The 16,498-nt window shown below is 40.4% G+C and overlaps 1 protein-coding gene across 3 annotated transcripts in view; it reads left to right on the top strand.

Annotated features, from left to right (window-relative positions):
* Positions 1 to 16,498, top strand: part of PDE4B (phosphodiesterase 4B) — a 546,831-nt gene that overhangs the window by 527,811 nt on the left and 2,522 nt on the right. For all 3 annotated transcript variants that reach the window (XM_061411703.1, XM_061411704.1, XM_061411706.1), the window contains 8 exons: positions 47 to 140; positions 6,012 to 6,190; positions 7,569 to 7,667; positions 7,810 to 7,974; positions 10,110 to 10,209; positions 12,479 to 12,633; positions 12,756 to 12,878; positions 13,593 to 13,775. In XM_061411703.1, coding sequence (XP_061267687.1) covers positions 47 to 140; positions 6,012 to 6,190; positions 7,569 to 7,667; positions 7,810 to 7,974; positions 10,110 to 10,209; positions 12,479 to 12,633; positions 12,756 to 12,878; positions 13,593 to 13,775 — 1,098 coding nt within the window. The remainder of the gene's footprint in view (positions 1 to 46; positions 141 to 6,011; positions 6,191 to 7,568; positions 7,668 to 7,809; positions 7,975 to 10,109; positions 10,210 to 12,478; positions 12,634 to 12,755; positions 12,879 to 13,592; positions 13,776 to 16,498) is intronic.

Below are 16,498 nucleotides of genomic sequence, written 5' to 3'. Positions count from 1 at the left end.
TTGCCATTTTTTGGGTGGTTAATACATTTTTGTTCTTTATAAACAGTTCAAAAGAATGCTGAACCGGGAGCTGACACACCTTTCAGAAATGAGCCGATCAGGGAACCAGGTGTCTGAATACATTTCAAATACTTTCTTAGGTAAGATATTCACCAAGAAAACTGTTCCACAACTGAATACTTTTTAGTATTAATTTCTGCAACCTATCTGGGAATATTACTATGTGAGTTTGGAATTGGGTTAAGTCACAGAAAAGCAAATCCATTTAAAATAAGAACTGAAGACAACCTTTAAGGTAAAAAAAAGAAAGAAAAGAAAGAAGGTTTTGTTTTAAAAAACGAATTAAAATATCCGTCAAAGAGAGAAGGTTATTATGGGCTAGTTGAATTTATATAGACCTCAGGCCACTCTTTATCTACCCACCCACCTTGGTCTCTGTCAAGACCTCTGAAAGGGTGGGAGTGGGGGGCTGTGATCATCCAAACCTTAGGGACAATTCCAATTAGCTCCTCTGATGTGCTATTCTTTCAATTCTTCCAATAACTGGGCTTTGAGCAAAAGGTGATTTGACCCATGATAACAGGCTTTGGAAACTGACTATTGCTTTGCTAAGGTATTTCTTAAAGATAAATTGGAAGAGGGCAGAAAGAATCATCACCTCTCTGAAAGAGGTGGCCTTCTGCAAGCAGCATGCTTATCTCCCTGATTTCATACTTACCTTTTATCCTCTGCCTTCACATTGCTAGTATTTAAAACATGGCACTGACAGGAAGGGTTTGCAGCCATGCCTAGTGACTACTGTCATGCATCCTGTTTGATTACTAGGAATTTCTAATCTTGTGTTTAAAGCCATTCCATTGCATATTTTTCTTATATCAGGCCTGCAGGATCTGCCAATCTGTACTTCAAAGTGAATGGGTAGCATTTAGACTCTGATCCTGTTGACTTTCAATTATCACTGCACTATGCTTGTTTAGCAGAATTCCATTTTCCAGGGAAATGACCTATCCTTACAGCTGAACATTACACCTCTCTTTTTGGCATTGCTACATATCCTTACATCAATGAACATTTGCCTGGACATCTTATGGAAACACATACCTCTTCTGGTTTTATTTTAAAAAAACATTTTTATTTCCCTAACACCAAAGCAGTTCCTGCTATCAGCAGATCAATCTTCGATCAGCCTAATACAAAGCTCACAGCACTTCTCTGTGGCCAGTGGGCACTGACGTGATTGACAAGTGCCTTTCCAACTATTTCCAGTATGTGGGTATCTGCAGCACCTGGTTTTCCTCAGCGGCAGTTGCAACAACCTTTGTCAGAGAACAAAGAAAAGATTTTTTCATGTAGCCTAGTTCCAAGAGGAGCTAGAATCTAATCGAACAGAAAGCATTATATACTTATCCTTATCTTCTCCATTATTCCCACTTTATTCCTTTGAAGACAGGCATCTTCTCCTGTCCATTTTAAATATGCTCTGCTCTATGAAACACCCAATCATTTTTCATAACCTAGGGGCCGTTTTAGGGACATTTTACAGGTTAATGACTATGGTAAAGGAGAATAAAATTAATAGATGCAAGAACTCATTTTTGTTTTTGTAAACATTGCATGTTAAGATACCAAGGCTTGTCTGTCTTGTCAAAAAAGAATCTGAGCACTGGAGTAAAGCTGCAGGAAGTCTCTGAGCCTGTCATCACCCAAGGTTGCACCTAAGCAGTCCTCTTTACTTGTCCCCTCTTTCACTAATGGCTTACCAAGGACCATGAGAATATTTTAGTATACCAATTATTCTTATTTTAGCATCGAAGGCTATCAAGTGAGAAAGCTGAGAAGATAATAAAAATGAGTTCTCAGTCTCAACACTGCATCTCAAGAATTAAGAATTGTCAATTCTGTGGAATATTTCATTTGCTATTGAAGTGTATATCTTGAGGAAAGCCTATCATCTGGCTTCTCTTTATTCCAAAATTAAATTACCAAGAGCAGGTTGTTTGAGGAAGGCTGTTAGAATCTCAGTCCGTACACACCTAGCATTTGGAGGGTTTTGAGTGTGAGCATGTGTTTGTGTGCATTTGTATACATGAATGTGTGCGTGTACAAGGTAGACCTGATCAAACTAGACAGACGGATAAAAATTTTAAATATTCTTCAGAAAATTTAGGGAGAAAAAAGTCCATCATATAAGCAAAAGATTCATCAGCTACCTCAGTTGTAAAATGGGAATACTGGAGTAGATGGCATCCTCAGTCCATTCCAGCTCTAACTTTCTGTGACTCTGGTATGGACGGAGTTTATCATTTTACTAAGACAAACCTGGCAACCCAGACTCTCTGGAATGGATTGTAGGCTTATAGTTTGATAATATTCAAAAGCAAACAAACAAACCTTGTTTCCAAATAGCAAGTGCAAGACATGGAACTCTACTTTCTGTCCTGTGAGCATGCTGGGTATTCCTGGAGGACTATGAAATCTTCTTCATAAAATGTCAGATCTGAAAGGGACTTTAATGGCTTCATCTAGTTTCCTTATTTGCCAAGAAAGAGAACTGAGGAACAGAAGGCAACTTAGCTTGACCAAATTAATTTGTTGGCTAAAATGTTCTAGGGTCAGAATTAGGACTTTGCTCTCTTGACTCCTAAATCTAAATACCTGTCTATTTACTGAGATGACTGAGGATGTCATCTACTCCAGTATTCCCATTTTACAACTGAGGTAGCTGATGAATCTAAATCTAAATACTTCTTTGGGAAAGAAGGCTATTAGGCTGTCAGAACATATAGAAGAAAATCGCCTTTAAGTAATAGATGTATTCTTTGGGGAAAAGTCTTTGGGAATCAGGATTGCTGTACCTAACAATAAAACATTTTATTAACAACTTCCAGTAATATAAAAGGCTCTTAGAGCACAGCTCCAAGAGTATAAAATGATAAGACCTTATTGATTACAGTTAAACTTGAAGAGCAATATCACAGTAAGAGTCACTGAAAGTTACAATATGTCATCCAGGACAGAGGGAAATCCCCCATTGCAGGGCTCTGTGAAACTTGTGTGTTTCATTTAAGAGGATGGTATTCAGATAGACAGGCTGAAAGGCAGGTGAGAGACAATCAGTGCAGACACTCTGTGATGGTGATATAGGATAATGGGCTCAAGTTGCTGGTACAGGAGGAAGTAAGGACTCAGGGGGTAGGAGCATAGATTAAAGCAAGATCTTTAGATGTGATATTACAATTTAGTTAGTATTGCTACAAACAGAGCAAAGTCACCCCTTTAGATCCCCGACTTACTGTCAGGGGATTGAAAATCTTTCCTACATCTTGAAAATCTTGAAAAAGAATTTAGGAATTTTGCAGGATTAAATGCTGCAACCTAGCCAAGAAAGCACCTCCAATGATGTCATTATCAGAGTTTTGATGTGACCATTTCTTGCTTCTGTTTATTTCCTTATTTATTTTGTACAGTTCCACTGTTTCCCCATTGTAGTCTGATCATTCTATAAACGTAAATTCACAAACTGTTTATTATGATTCTTTGAGTGTATGTTTCAGGTTATTTCCGTATGGCGCTGGCTAAGCATTTAACAGGAAATTCAGAGTAGGGAAACCCATCAGTTGTTCCAATGCCTGCATAGGGAAACACCCATTAATGTCAAAATGGCATTCTCTGCAGGTAATGGGTTTCTTCTTTATTGTAACATCCCAGACAGAGTAGTGGTTTGGCTCAATGACTCCCTGTTGCAGGGAATCTTTAATTAAACACAGAGAAAAAGCTGCTAGTTTCACTACAGATTTTTGTGTCTGCATTGGCACAGAAGAATCCAACAGCTTCTTTAACCAGAATGGTAAAGAATGACATTAGGAGAGGCAGGGGTTATAGTGGCCTTTTAGCAAAAGTAGTCATTATTAGGAGTGAGGTGACAGGGAGAAAAGTAAATTCAAAAATAATGCCAATATAGTTTTGTGCCAAAGACTGAGAGACCAGAAAGAGATTTTAACGGGAACCTTAAGGGGCCTGGGTTCTATGCTATTAAATCACTGTCTGGAACAAGGTAATTGCAAAATAAATATCTGTTGAATAAATTGCCCTTTGAGCTTGGGAAAGTTGCTGACTTCATCTGAAAAATGAGTGTGTGGGATTATTATTGGTTCCCAAACCTGGCTCTGACCATCAGAGTCACTTGGACAGCTTTTTTTTAAAAAATTGGTTCAGTAGGACTGGGTGGGGCTCATAAGTCTGTATTTTTCAAAAGTTCCCTGGGTGATGCTGAACCATGCTGGAAACCCCCAAACTAATCAAGATGACCACTAAAATTCTTCCCTAAAGTAGAGTCATAGGCTGATGAATCGAGGAGGTGGGGGACACCCAGAGACAGCACTGAGATTCCAGGGATAGAGAAAACCCTTGCTCCAGCCCTGCAGCCAGGTGCCCAGGGTCCAGAACAGCTGCTTCCGCATCTGTCTCGGGGCTCGCTTTGCTTTGATGAGTTGTCCACAGGGTCCTGTGAGCAGGCGGAGGTCTCTAGGGAGAACATGTGACTATGTCATCAGCTGCCAGAGTTGAGAGCAAATCATCTAGATCCCGGCAGGCCATCTGGAAACGTGTCATTTTCAAATGGGGAAGTTGTCTTTGGATTCATTTTCGCTGAAACAAGTAGAGATAAATGTAGGAACTTTTGGAAGCTGCATTAACTCTTTCAGCCACAGGGTCTCATTTAGTTCAGTGACGTAGCTGTCGAGCACTTTAATAAATGATAGCCTCGGTGCACCCACAGGCATATCTGCGGCCTGAGAGTTGATGCGTTTTGAAGAACTCTCAGGATCCATCCATCCCCCTGTGAAGTGAAATAGAATATTTGATTGCTGATGTTTTAATCTCATGATATAGAAGAAAGAGCTTTTGAGCATGTAGATATGTTTCTCTCACTAACCCCGCTGCTGCTGCTGCTGCTGCTGCTGCTAAGTCGCTTCAGTCATGTCCGACTCTGTGAGACCCCATAGACGGCAGCCCACCAGGCTCCCCCATCCCTGGGATTCTCCAGGCAAGAACACTGGAGTGGGTTGCCGTTTCCTTCTCCAATGCATGAAAGTGAAAAGTGAAAAGGAAGTCGCTCAGTCGTGTCCGACTCTCAGTGACCCCATGGACTGCAGCCTACCAGGCCCCTCCATCCATAGGATTTTCCAGGCAAGAGTACTGGAGTGGGGTGCCATTGCCTTCTCCGCTCACTAACCCTAGCTCTGCTATTATCTTGTTGTAGCAGAATTTTTTAAAAGATTAAATGAGATGATTATAAATATTTAATATGCATATTTTAATAAATGTAATGCCTGTTACAAATGAGAGGCATTGTTATTATTCATGGGATTCCTAGACGCAAGGTATGAAATAATACTGAAAGTATAGTCTTTGTCTAAACCTCAAATGGTAATAAACCAAAGCTTTAAAGTAATCATTCAAAGATTATAAACCATTCATTTTTCTAATATATATGCCACTCATCTAAACTGAACCTAGCTACAGTTATATGGATCTTTTAAATTAAAAAAATAAATACAAATATAATAAAGTGAGCAAAACATAAAGCATGTTTTTATTAACCTGGGCTTGGCTACATGAACATTTTTGATTATATACACAGACAAGTTATTCATTTTAATGAGAAATTTACATATAAATGTTGATGTCACACCTTGAAAATGTATGAGTGTAATTCCCCCAAATCACCCTGCAAACAGAAGACCTGGGATTGAGTTCCAACTGCCATTCTTGAACAAGTGATTTAGCTCCTCTGGACCTCAGTTGGCTGCTTTAGAGATTAAATCACCTATCACAGGATTGTCCTGGAGGTCAACTGAGATAATGCTAGGATAGCCCTTCCTAAGGTGTGCTATCCATGACAGACCATTAGAAGTTGTTTTGAATATTGTAATGGGTTTTCACTGGCACACAGGGGTTCTCATTGGCACTCAGGGACTGAAAAACCTATTTTTTTTTTTTTGTTATTGCAGACAAACAGAATGACGTGGAGATTCCATCTCCCACCCAGAAAGACAGGGAGAAAAAGAAAAAGCAACAGCTCATGACACAAATAAGCGGAGTGAAAAAACTGATGCATAGTTCAAGCTTAAATAATACAAGCATCTCACGCTTTGGAGTCAACACGGAAAATGAAGATCATCTAGCCAAGGTGTGTACAAGCTGGGTGTGTGCACATGTGGCGCTACTTTACAGCAGACAGATGCCCAAAACCTATTAGAAAATGATAGTGGTCGCTTTTGCTTTATTATTAAATAGTATGATGAGGCTGATGTGCCCTGTTTTTCCATTGCGATACACCTAGTTAAAGACCCTTTTTTTATGCCAAAAGACCAGATTTTGACCTAAATTGGGTTCATTAACTCACGAATGGAGAATCCTGTTGAACACGTATTAGGAGAATCCAAGGTAAGGGCAGTAGGCAGGACTGAATTATCCCAAAGGATATTTCAGAGACTGTATGCAAAGGATCAGTAAGAAAATATGTACTGATTGGCAGAACTGGAGAAGAAATGAGAGAAATTGACAGCATTGACTCTTGAGCCCTAACCCTAGTAGTAGAGGAAGGCTCAGAAAGAATTCATTCCTCTTCTCGGAGGCTGTGCAAGGTGACTTTTCAGCCTTGTGAGAATATGAAATGAGATCAAATGTACATTCAGTGAGGCGGCAGCTGAAAGATGTCATTAGCGGAAGGCTGATTACATATCAGGCCAAGACTCTACGGAGAGCCTGTATTCCTAGTGTGTGCATGCTAAGTCACTTCAGTCATGTCTGACTCTGTAGCCCTTTGGACTTTAGCCCACCAGAGCTCCTCTGTCGATGGGATTCTCCAGGCAAGAATACTGGAGTGGGTTGCCAAACCCTCCTCCCCCTGTATCACTTACTCTGGGCAATAATTAATAATAGAATAAATTGCTCCTTTAATCAGATAATCTTGGAATAATCCCACAACACAGGATGGAATGATGTTTCTTCCAGGTCTTTCTGTAGCCCAGAAGCTCTAGGAGATAATGGGTGACTAGCATCTTCATGACCTTTTACACTAAATTAGGGTTGATTCACGTACATTCTAGCAGCTAAGTCTCCTTGACCTGGTTCTCAGTGATAATTAGCAAAGGGCAGAGGAGTTTTCTAGCTGAGATTGTTTTCTAGTTGTTACTGATGGACCAGTGAGCAGAGAAGGGGAGCTACAGGGAAATAGGGCTAGGATGACCTCTAATCACTTGTACCTACTTCTGAAAGCAACATTGGTTGAGGACTGACATGGCAGAAAAATTATAGGCCAGCAGCCAGATTTACAAATATACACACACTCTCCCTCTTCTGAAAAATATATACAAAAGCGTGTAACTAACATGAAGAGGACACCCAACCTCCCAGACCATTCCATTTTCAAATGTTCATGTAACTGGAACACTAAATAGATACTCTATAGACTGAGTCAACTCGTGCCCCCAAAATAAATGAAAATGCTGAGGCCTGCTAACAAAAGTGTTTTTATTTCTAAATTTCTCTCATTTTGATGACAGGAGCTGGAAGACCTGAACAAATGGGGCCTTAACATCTTCAATGTAGCTGGATATTCACATAATAGGCCCCTAACATGCATCATGTATGCCATATTCCAGGTGAGTAAATAGGAGTGAATGTTGGTTATCCAATTGGATCTTCTTTATGGTTTTTTTCCCATCCCAGTTTACCTTTCTGATTTGGCTTTTCTTCATCTTTGGACATCCACTTATTTATTTTTTATCCCATTTTGTTATACAGGAAAGAGACCTCCTGAAGACATTCAAAATCTCATCTGACACCTTTGTTACCTACATGATGACTTTGGAAGACCATTACCATGCAGATGTGGCGTACCATAACAGCCTACATGCTGCTGATGTGGCCCAGTCAACCCATGTTCTTCTTTCTACGCCAGCTTTAGATGTGAGTAGTTATGATCTGGTTTGCATACCTTGCCCGTCCTCTTTAAAAAGTACCATAGAAGATATGATATATTTAGAGAAATAATGTAATTAGGTGATTGTACATACTTGAACTGGCTCTTTATATTATGTATAACATGTATCAATCAGGTTATTAATATAAGTGGAGGACATTTCTACTTGCTTTCTGGTATTAGAGTAGCCTTTCCTTTGCCTCTTTTACATTTGAAAAAATATTTAATTATCAAGCTGGTAACAGGGAGCTTTATTTTTCATTGTGTCTCCAGTACCTAATAAGTGTCTAGTTTGACATCTAGTGTATAGTCTGTATGTGCTGATCTGAATTGCTGCCACACTATCCCAGGCACTGTGAGAGAGAGCACAGAAATATAATATAAAATGTTACCAATAGTTCCTATCGGGCTTCCCTAGTGGCTCAGACAGTGAAGAATCTGCCTGCAATATGGGAGTCTGGGTTCGATCCCTGGGTTGGGAAGATTCCCTGGAGGAGGGCATGGCAACCCACTCCAGTATTCTTCTGGAGAATCCCCATAGACAGAGGAGCCTAGTCAATTACAGTCCATGGGGTCACAGAGAATCAGACACAACTGAGTGACTAAGCATACAGTTCCTATTAATAATAAGCATCCATAGGCTTATTCTCCTAAGAGTTCATAAAACTGATTCTATGTATTGAAGGAAAAGTAACTGAAAATCTAGAACTGAGGATTTAATAATGCTGAAGCAAATAGAGATAACATTCCATCTTGTCTGATATCTTTCTAGAAGGTGGCTGTGGCTGCTTCCCTCACTGACAGTACATTTGTATATATCAATATATGCAGCCCAGGGGGTCCAGCAGGCCATACTCTCCCTTGACAGATGGCAGTGATGGTTAGGTATTTCCACAATGTGCAGGCTCACCCAGGAAGAGACTGTCTATGCCCTAGCCCAGACCACTTTTGCAGGTTCAGCTTGGAGGGTGAAGAAAGATTAAATTGACCCCTGCTCTATTGCTTGGATTCCATATATTCTGATAAATGAAATTCAAGAAGTTAAGACTGTTTTATTTCCCTGAAGGAAAAAACAATATTATTTTTATGTCCGTGTAAGTATCACACGGTGGGACAACACTGTTTATCAACTATCTATCGCTGTTACTACTATGTGGCTGGGGCTTCCCTGGTGGCTCAGTCAGCAAAGAATCTGCCTGCAATACAGGCAATCTGGGTTCAATCCCTAGGTTAGGAAGATCCCCAATATTCTTGCCTGGGAAATCCCATGGACAGAGGAGACTGGCAGGCTACAGTCCGTGGGGTCACAAGTATTGGACACAACTTAGCAACTAAACCACCACCACTGTGTGGCTAGAAATTGATTGTGAGTGCCACAGATGTTTAGAGAAGGAAGAGTTAAATGTGTGTGTGCATAATTTGATTTGAAGGATCAGAGATGTAAGTAACCCCAAAGGATGATGAAAGACATTTCAGCCAGAGGAAGACATTTTAGCCAGAAGCAAGTTATACCTAAATAAATACTAGGTTTAAATCATTGTGTACAGGTGGGGCAAAGGATGCTCACAGGAGTTGAGTACTGGGCATCAGGTCTCACTTATTAGAAATGTTCTCATATTCTGTCGAGAGTAATCACTGAGTGGATAGGTATTTATTGAATGTATGAATGAAAAGTGCAAAAGCTTCTGACCACACTACAAGGTTAGTTTTTAAAAAACAACTTATTGGCAGTCTTATAAATCTGGAATTTGGCCTTACTCAGCCTGAAAACATACGAAGGTTTTTATGTCTCTGGGCAGAGCCAGTCTGACTTGCTTCTTTGACCTGTATGTGCTTGCGTTACATAAGCACTATCCTGCCCTACCACTTATCCGAGAAACAAACATTGGGTACCACCTGATCTTTTACTATAAGCATTCCCCGAGCCACAGCCTGCAGGCTTGATGTGCACATTAAGAGACCTTGTGATGATGGACAGAATCTACATTGAATTGAATTGTGTATTGAGAGATTATGTAAATCAACAAACCACATGAATGAAATGGGGTACCTCAGTGTGAAGCTGAATCAGCAGGCTAGGCTAATGGAACACGGAATTCAATGAGCTCATTTTGCTCTACAGGCCGTCTTCACAGATTTGGAAATTCTGGCTGCCATTTTTGCAGCTGCTATCCATGACGTTGATCATCCTGGAGTCTCCAATCAGTTTCTCATCAACACAAGTGAGTTCACCACTAGAATAGTCATTCGAGATAATTGTATGATTCACTGCTTCATTTTTTTCCTCCTAATGTTTTCATTATGGATAATAATAAGAGTAATAATGAGGTCATCCTTCCATTCCACTAGACTAGTTAGACCTTTCCTGGATACTGTGTCCAGTCTAGCAACATCATTTTGAGCTGCATGGAGAACTTGGGAAAGGTCAGAGGGGACCCATAAAAAGCACTCAACGTTTGGAAAATACAATATGTGAGGAAAGAGTACCTGATGTGGAATTATCTAGTAAGGACAAGGAAAGGCTTGGGAATAACGTGGTAATGATTTTCAGGATTATGCAGTGCTCTCACAGAGAGCATGGTGACCCACTAGTGTCCCTTTCTACAGAGGAAGCAGGTCCAAATGTTGGCTCTGAGCATGCAAGCCTCCAAATAGAAATAAGACTCCAGAAAAAGCACTGGAATAGGCTTCTACAATTCAGGGTGGATGGCTGGGTCATTAAAAGTCTCCCACCCTCTCTTCCAACTGCATAGGTTTGATTATGGACTGGTCAGTAATATGGATTGGTCTGACTTCAGTGACCTTCAGGGTTGGTCCAACCTTAGGATCCCAAGCCCTACTTGAAGCATTTATCATGCTCAAAACATTAAGTATCCATGCTAATGAAAACCCATGATTTTCCCCACCATTTCTAAATGCTGAAAACCTAAATACTTTTCTCTTCTGAGAATATTGTTATCTTGTTGTGGTCAAGATTAACATCAAGTGCTGACAGTTTTAAGAAATGTTGGAGCTACTTGTTGTCAAAGAGCCCTTATCATCTTTTATCATCAGAATATTTGAATGACTAGGTATGAGGTACCTTGTTTATTTTACCTCATTTTTCCATTGAAAGAACATAATCTCTGGGCGGCTGCTTGTCTGTGTGAGTTATATCAGCTGGTGTATTGTGGCATCATGAGTCATCCCATATATAGGCCAGTTCACACAGAAAAATGGCCTTTCTGCCAGAGCCATGTGCAGCATTACAATACATAAAAGCCAGCTTGCAGATCTATGCTGTTGATCACAGGATGAACGAGGCAAGAGTGCTGAAATGACTTCACATTTCCCACCACCTTTTCTGAAGATGTAACTCAAAGCACAGTTAAAACAATGGTTTATGACTAATAGCACCTACTGCTAGTAACATATTATCATCACTTGACTATTATTCTTGACTAGGAGAAAATGTGGCTTCAAGAGTTTGATGACCGTGTTCTCAACAACAGATCATGGCGCTGTTCAAAGGATGCCTGTGATTTTTCTGTGTGAAAGGCAGGCTAGAAACTATAGTTTAGGTATCCACATAATGCAGTTTCTGGCATTATAGGGCCCTAGGGCAGAAAATCGGAGAAGGCAATGGCACCCCACTCCAGTACTTTTGCCTGGAATATCCCATGGATGGAGGACCCTGGTGGGCTACAGTCCATGGGGTTGCTAAGAGTTGGACACAACTGAGTGACTTCACTTTCACTCTTCACTTTCATGCATTGGAGAAGGAAATGGCAACCCACTCCAGTGTTCTTGCCTTGAGAATCCCAGGGATGGGGGAGCCTGGTGGGCTGCCATCTATAGGGTCACACAGAGTCAGACATGACTGAAGCGACTTAGCAGCAGCAGCAGCAGCAGGGCAGAAAATGGGACATCAAGATTGCTGTAAAAAATTATTGTTTTGTTACCATATTTATAAAAAACTTCAAAAAGCTATATTATTTGGATAAAGTAAAAATTTAAACTCACACCATTATATTCTTCGAAAATCCAAAACTCACAATTGACAGAGCTGGGAAATATATCAAAAAGTGAAATAATGTGAAAAATTGTAATACCTCAGATAAAATTTAGTGACATTTTCAGTCTTTTCTTTTCCGAAGTACAAAATATGTGAAGACATGAAGTTGCAAACTGAGATAAAAATAGGATTTAATTGCTTGGGAATGCCCTTACCTAAAATGTCAAATTCTTCAACTGAAGTGAAAAAGAGAAAAAGGATTTTAAAAATACTATAACTTTTAACCAAAAAGAACATTTATATGCTAATATATACTAGAAGCTTTTTTTTTTAGAAAGTGACTCTTTTTAGAGGGAGACTGTTTCTCTAAGGGAAAATGACATATAGGGTCTTGGTTCTTGAAATCATTTGGAGAGAACTTGCTCTGATTTCATACTGAGGTAATGTCACTGTTTGAATTGTATCCCTTTTCGTTAAATCATAATCTTGTTTACTAGATTCAGAACTTGCTTTGATGTATAACGATGAGTCTGTGTTGGAAAACCATCACCTTGCCGTGGGTTTCAAACTGCTCCAAGAAGAACACTGTGACATCTTCCAGAATCTCACCAAGAAGCAACGTCAAACACTCAGGAAGATGGTTATTGACATGGTGAGACTTTGGCCTCTCTGTGATCCTTACTTACTTTTACTTCTGCGGGAAGAGAAAATGCATTCATTCTCCTTGATAAACTGAGTTTGTTGAGAGTTTTCTTTTCTTTTTTTTAACCCCAGGTCTTAGCAACTGACATGTCCAAACACATGAGCCTGCTGGCAGACCTGAAGACAATGGTAGAAACAAAGAAAGTTACAAGTTCGGGTGTTCTTCTCCTGGACAACTATACTGATCGTATTCAGGTATTGGATGGAAGCCTTTGATTTAACACAAAGCCGCACTGCACTAAATGAAACAACAATTAAAAAAAGGAAACAAATAAAAGTACTTAGTTGCATGTCCTAGGTTACGATTACAACTTCAGGCTTATTTTAAGAACAAGCAAAGGATATGGATATTCAAGTTGATCCTCTAATTTACAAAGAAAAACAGAACTCTACTTATTGAGTTGCTTAATTCTAAAAATAAACAGCAAAATCTCATTGTAATAGGGTGTACGTGCCTGCTGATCCCGAAAGCTCGTGTTTGGATATAAATCCCACTGACTTGAGCTTTGTCAGGTCTGTTTTGGTTACAAACTGCCCTCAGCTGGTCTCCTCTTTCCACAAGTGGAAAATATGAAGACATCTACTTTGAGTAATTCTTTGCATTTTTTCCAAACTGAGGAAAAGAAACTATGGCAGCAGCATCTGACCTCTCATGTCCCTTTCAATTTTTAAATTCAGTGAGTGTCAATAGAAGAAGACACATTTTCCCTTTCGGGACACTAATAATGGCAAATAACCAACTCTGGCCAGCACCGTTGTAATCTTGCTTTTTTGGTGCAAACACCATAATTATAATGCAACTAAAATGTTCTTGGGTCTGGTACCAAGTGTACTAGTACAAGAGGGATGAGATGTTCTGGTAGTATTTATACCTAATTTTATGGGATTTTCAAAACTTGATGATTTCAGGTCCTTCGCAACATGGTACACTGTGCAGACCTGAGTAACCCCACCAAGTCCCTGGAATTGTATCGACAGTGGACAGACCGAATCATGGAGGAATTTTTCCAGCAGGGAGACAAAGAGCGGGAGAGGGGAATGGAGATCAGCCCCATGTGTGATAAGCACACAGCTTCTGTGGAAAAATCCCAGGTATCTAATATAAGATTTTTAAAGTTTCTGTAGGCTCTGCTGATGGTTGAACTGGAGGACTCTTTCTAGCTATTTTCTCTTAAATATATATATATATGTATATTATATATAATATACCTATATAAAATATGTATTATATATATGTATATGTGTGTGTATACACACACACACACACACACACACACATACACGGGCTTCCCAGGTAGCAGCACTAGTGGTAAAGAATCCACCTGCCAGTGCAGGAGACACAAAAGACATGGGTTCAATCCCTAGGTCAGGAAGATCCCCTGGAGTAGGAAATGGCAACCTGCTCCAGTATTCTTATCTGGACAGTTCCATGGTTAGAGGAGCCTGGCGGGCTGTATTTCATGGGGCCACAGAGAGTCAAACACAACAGAGCAACTCAGTAGCATATATACATATACATACACATATGCATATATATGCATATATATACATATATATGTGGGTGTGAAATTATAAGGAAGCAACTACTTATTTAGTTTCATTATACTCGTGACTCATTTGCCTTCTCCATTACACTCAATTTCGCAGTGAGGAGATAAAGCGGTCTTCAGAAAACCCATCAAAGTTTGGATGGTGTATCCTCAGTGTAGATCAGTACCTATGACCATAGCAAATCCAACTGAGTTAACCGAATGCTGCCATCTCATCCCTCCAGGTTTCCCCCAGCTCTGTCTTTATCTAGAACCTCTACTCTTCACCCTTGTTTCTTGAACCTTGTTTTCAGTGTCCAGAATCATACACACTGCCACCATCACCAGAGGTGGCGAATCTCTTTTCCACATATCTCTTCTGCCTCATGGTCAAAGCCCTGTCCTGTGTCCCAAATATGCATATTTTATATATATATGTGTGTGTGTGTGTGTGTGTGTATGTGTGTGTGTGTACACACACACACACATACACATGGGCTTCCCAGGTGGCACTAGTGGTAAAGAATCCACCTGTCAGGGCAGAACTTAAAAGACGTGGTTTTGATCTGTAGATCCAAGTTTGCCTCTACACTTCTGAGACTAGACTGAGATCTTTTGGTTGTATCCAAAGTTAGTTACAAACTCCCTCTGTGCTGGAGGTACATTAGACTGTAGGCAGGGAGATGCCCCTAGCTGAAAAATACGTAGCACTAGAAAGTATCGATATCCTTACAGCAGGGTGTCAGGTGAATAACCTGCCCTCTTGGTTCAGTTCACCAGCTCATCACTGTCCTCCACCCAAAGCACTCTCCATCACTGTGAACAGGTCTCCCTGTTTCCATGACATTGTGATCCACCGTGGCATTTCCCACAGATGGGCTTTGGTGAGCATTATCTGAGTAGACTGGTGGTGAAACCTTTGACTAGGTGCTCTTCAGATCTGTAGTGTTCTCTCACCCCAGAGCCTAGGAAATAAGCAACTAGAGGCTGCCTTTCTTATAAATGCTGAACATTTAGCAAGAGCAAAACAAATGAAGAAAGAAAATGGCTGCACTGTAGTTCAGCTGATTGAATTTTCTCCATTGCCGTGAGCTTTTTTTTTTTTTCCCAAATCCCTGGAAAACACATTGAAAATAGTATTTAAAAACCTTTAAACACATGTAAAGAATTAAAAGAGAGGAAAGAAGAGTGGGTGGAAGAGAAATATTTGAATCATCTATAGTCGGTCTTATAACCAGTACAGATCAGAGATACCCTGACTTTGGTGTGAATTCTGTTAATGCTAGGGAAACACCAGAGAAAAGAATGAAAGAGAGGAAGGAAGGAAAGAAAATAGGAAGATAAGAGTCATGTATGGCTAAGGTTCTTTGATATGGTACAACTTGGGATGTATGAAATAACTGGCCCCAAACCAGAATATTAACAAAGAGGTTTCCAGCAGTGTGGAGAGTTAGCTATGTAATGCCCCATGGGTGCACAGAAGTTGCCCTTCTTGTCTACCCCTGGATCCTGACCCAGCATCTCTCCAGCTCCTCAGACCACAACAGGGGAATTCCATTCCCTCATTCACCTAGTGCCTGTTCTTTCTCTCAACCTGCTCCCACCCCCAATGTTTCCTGTTTGTCCCACAGTGGACGGGTCAGCATAAGGCCACAGAGCCAGCACATGCAGGATGCATAGCCCCTGCGTAAACCAGAACAGAACCATAAGCTTCATGTTTCTTCACAGGAACACTAGCAAAGGAACCGCTTAATTGTCTTTATTTTTTCCTTCTTTCTCCCAATGGAAATGATGGTGTGCCCTCTGGATCTAAAACAATTGCAGACATGTCCACAGAGGGGATATTTATTTGTTTAGGAGCTTGAAGTATTTTCAAGTGTTTTACCTACGTCGTCTACAAACCAAAAGCATTCCACAGGACTTGAGACATGCCAGAGTCATCCTGGGCTGGCTCCCTTTCGTTTTAAAACCACGGCATATTTTAAAGTTATCAGGGAAAGAATGTTGAGTCAGAGCTCAGTGGACCAGGGGCTTCCTTCTTCAGAGAATGACTCACAGAATCCAAGGAGTGACAAAGCCATTCCCAGCCAGGGTTATATCCAGACTTCTTATTTGGCACACGTCAGAGGAAAAGTAATCTAGTTTTAGTGAGACCAACACAGGCTTTGGAGTCAGACAAAGTTGGGACAGAGTCCCAGCTCCACCGTTTACTGGCTCTGTGACCTCTGACAAGATATTTCTGAACCTCGATGAGTCTCACTGAACCTCAGTGGGTCTCCTCAGTTT

This window comes from Bos javanicus, chromosome 3, assembly GCF_032452875.1.
Source record: "Bos javanicus breed banteng chromosome 3, ARS-OSU_banteng_1.0, whole genome shotgun sequence".
Classification (NCBI taxonomy): domain Eukaryota; kingdom Metazoa; phylum Chordata; class Mammalia; order Artiodactyla; family Bovidae; genus Bos; species Bos javanicus.
This window is presented reverse-complemented; position numbering and strand designations above follow the sequence as displayed.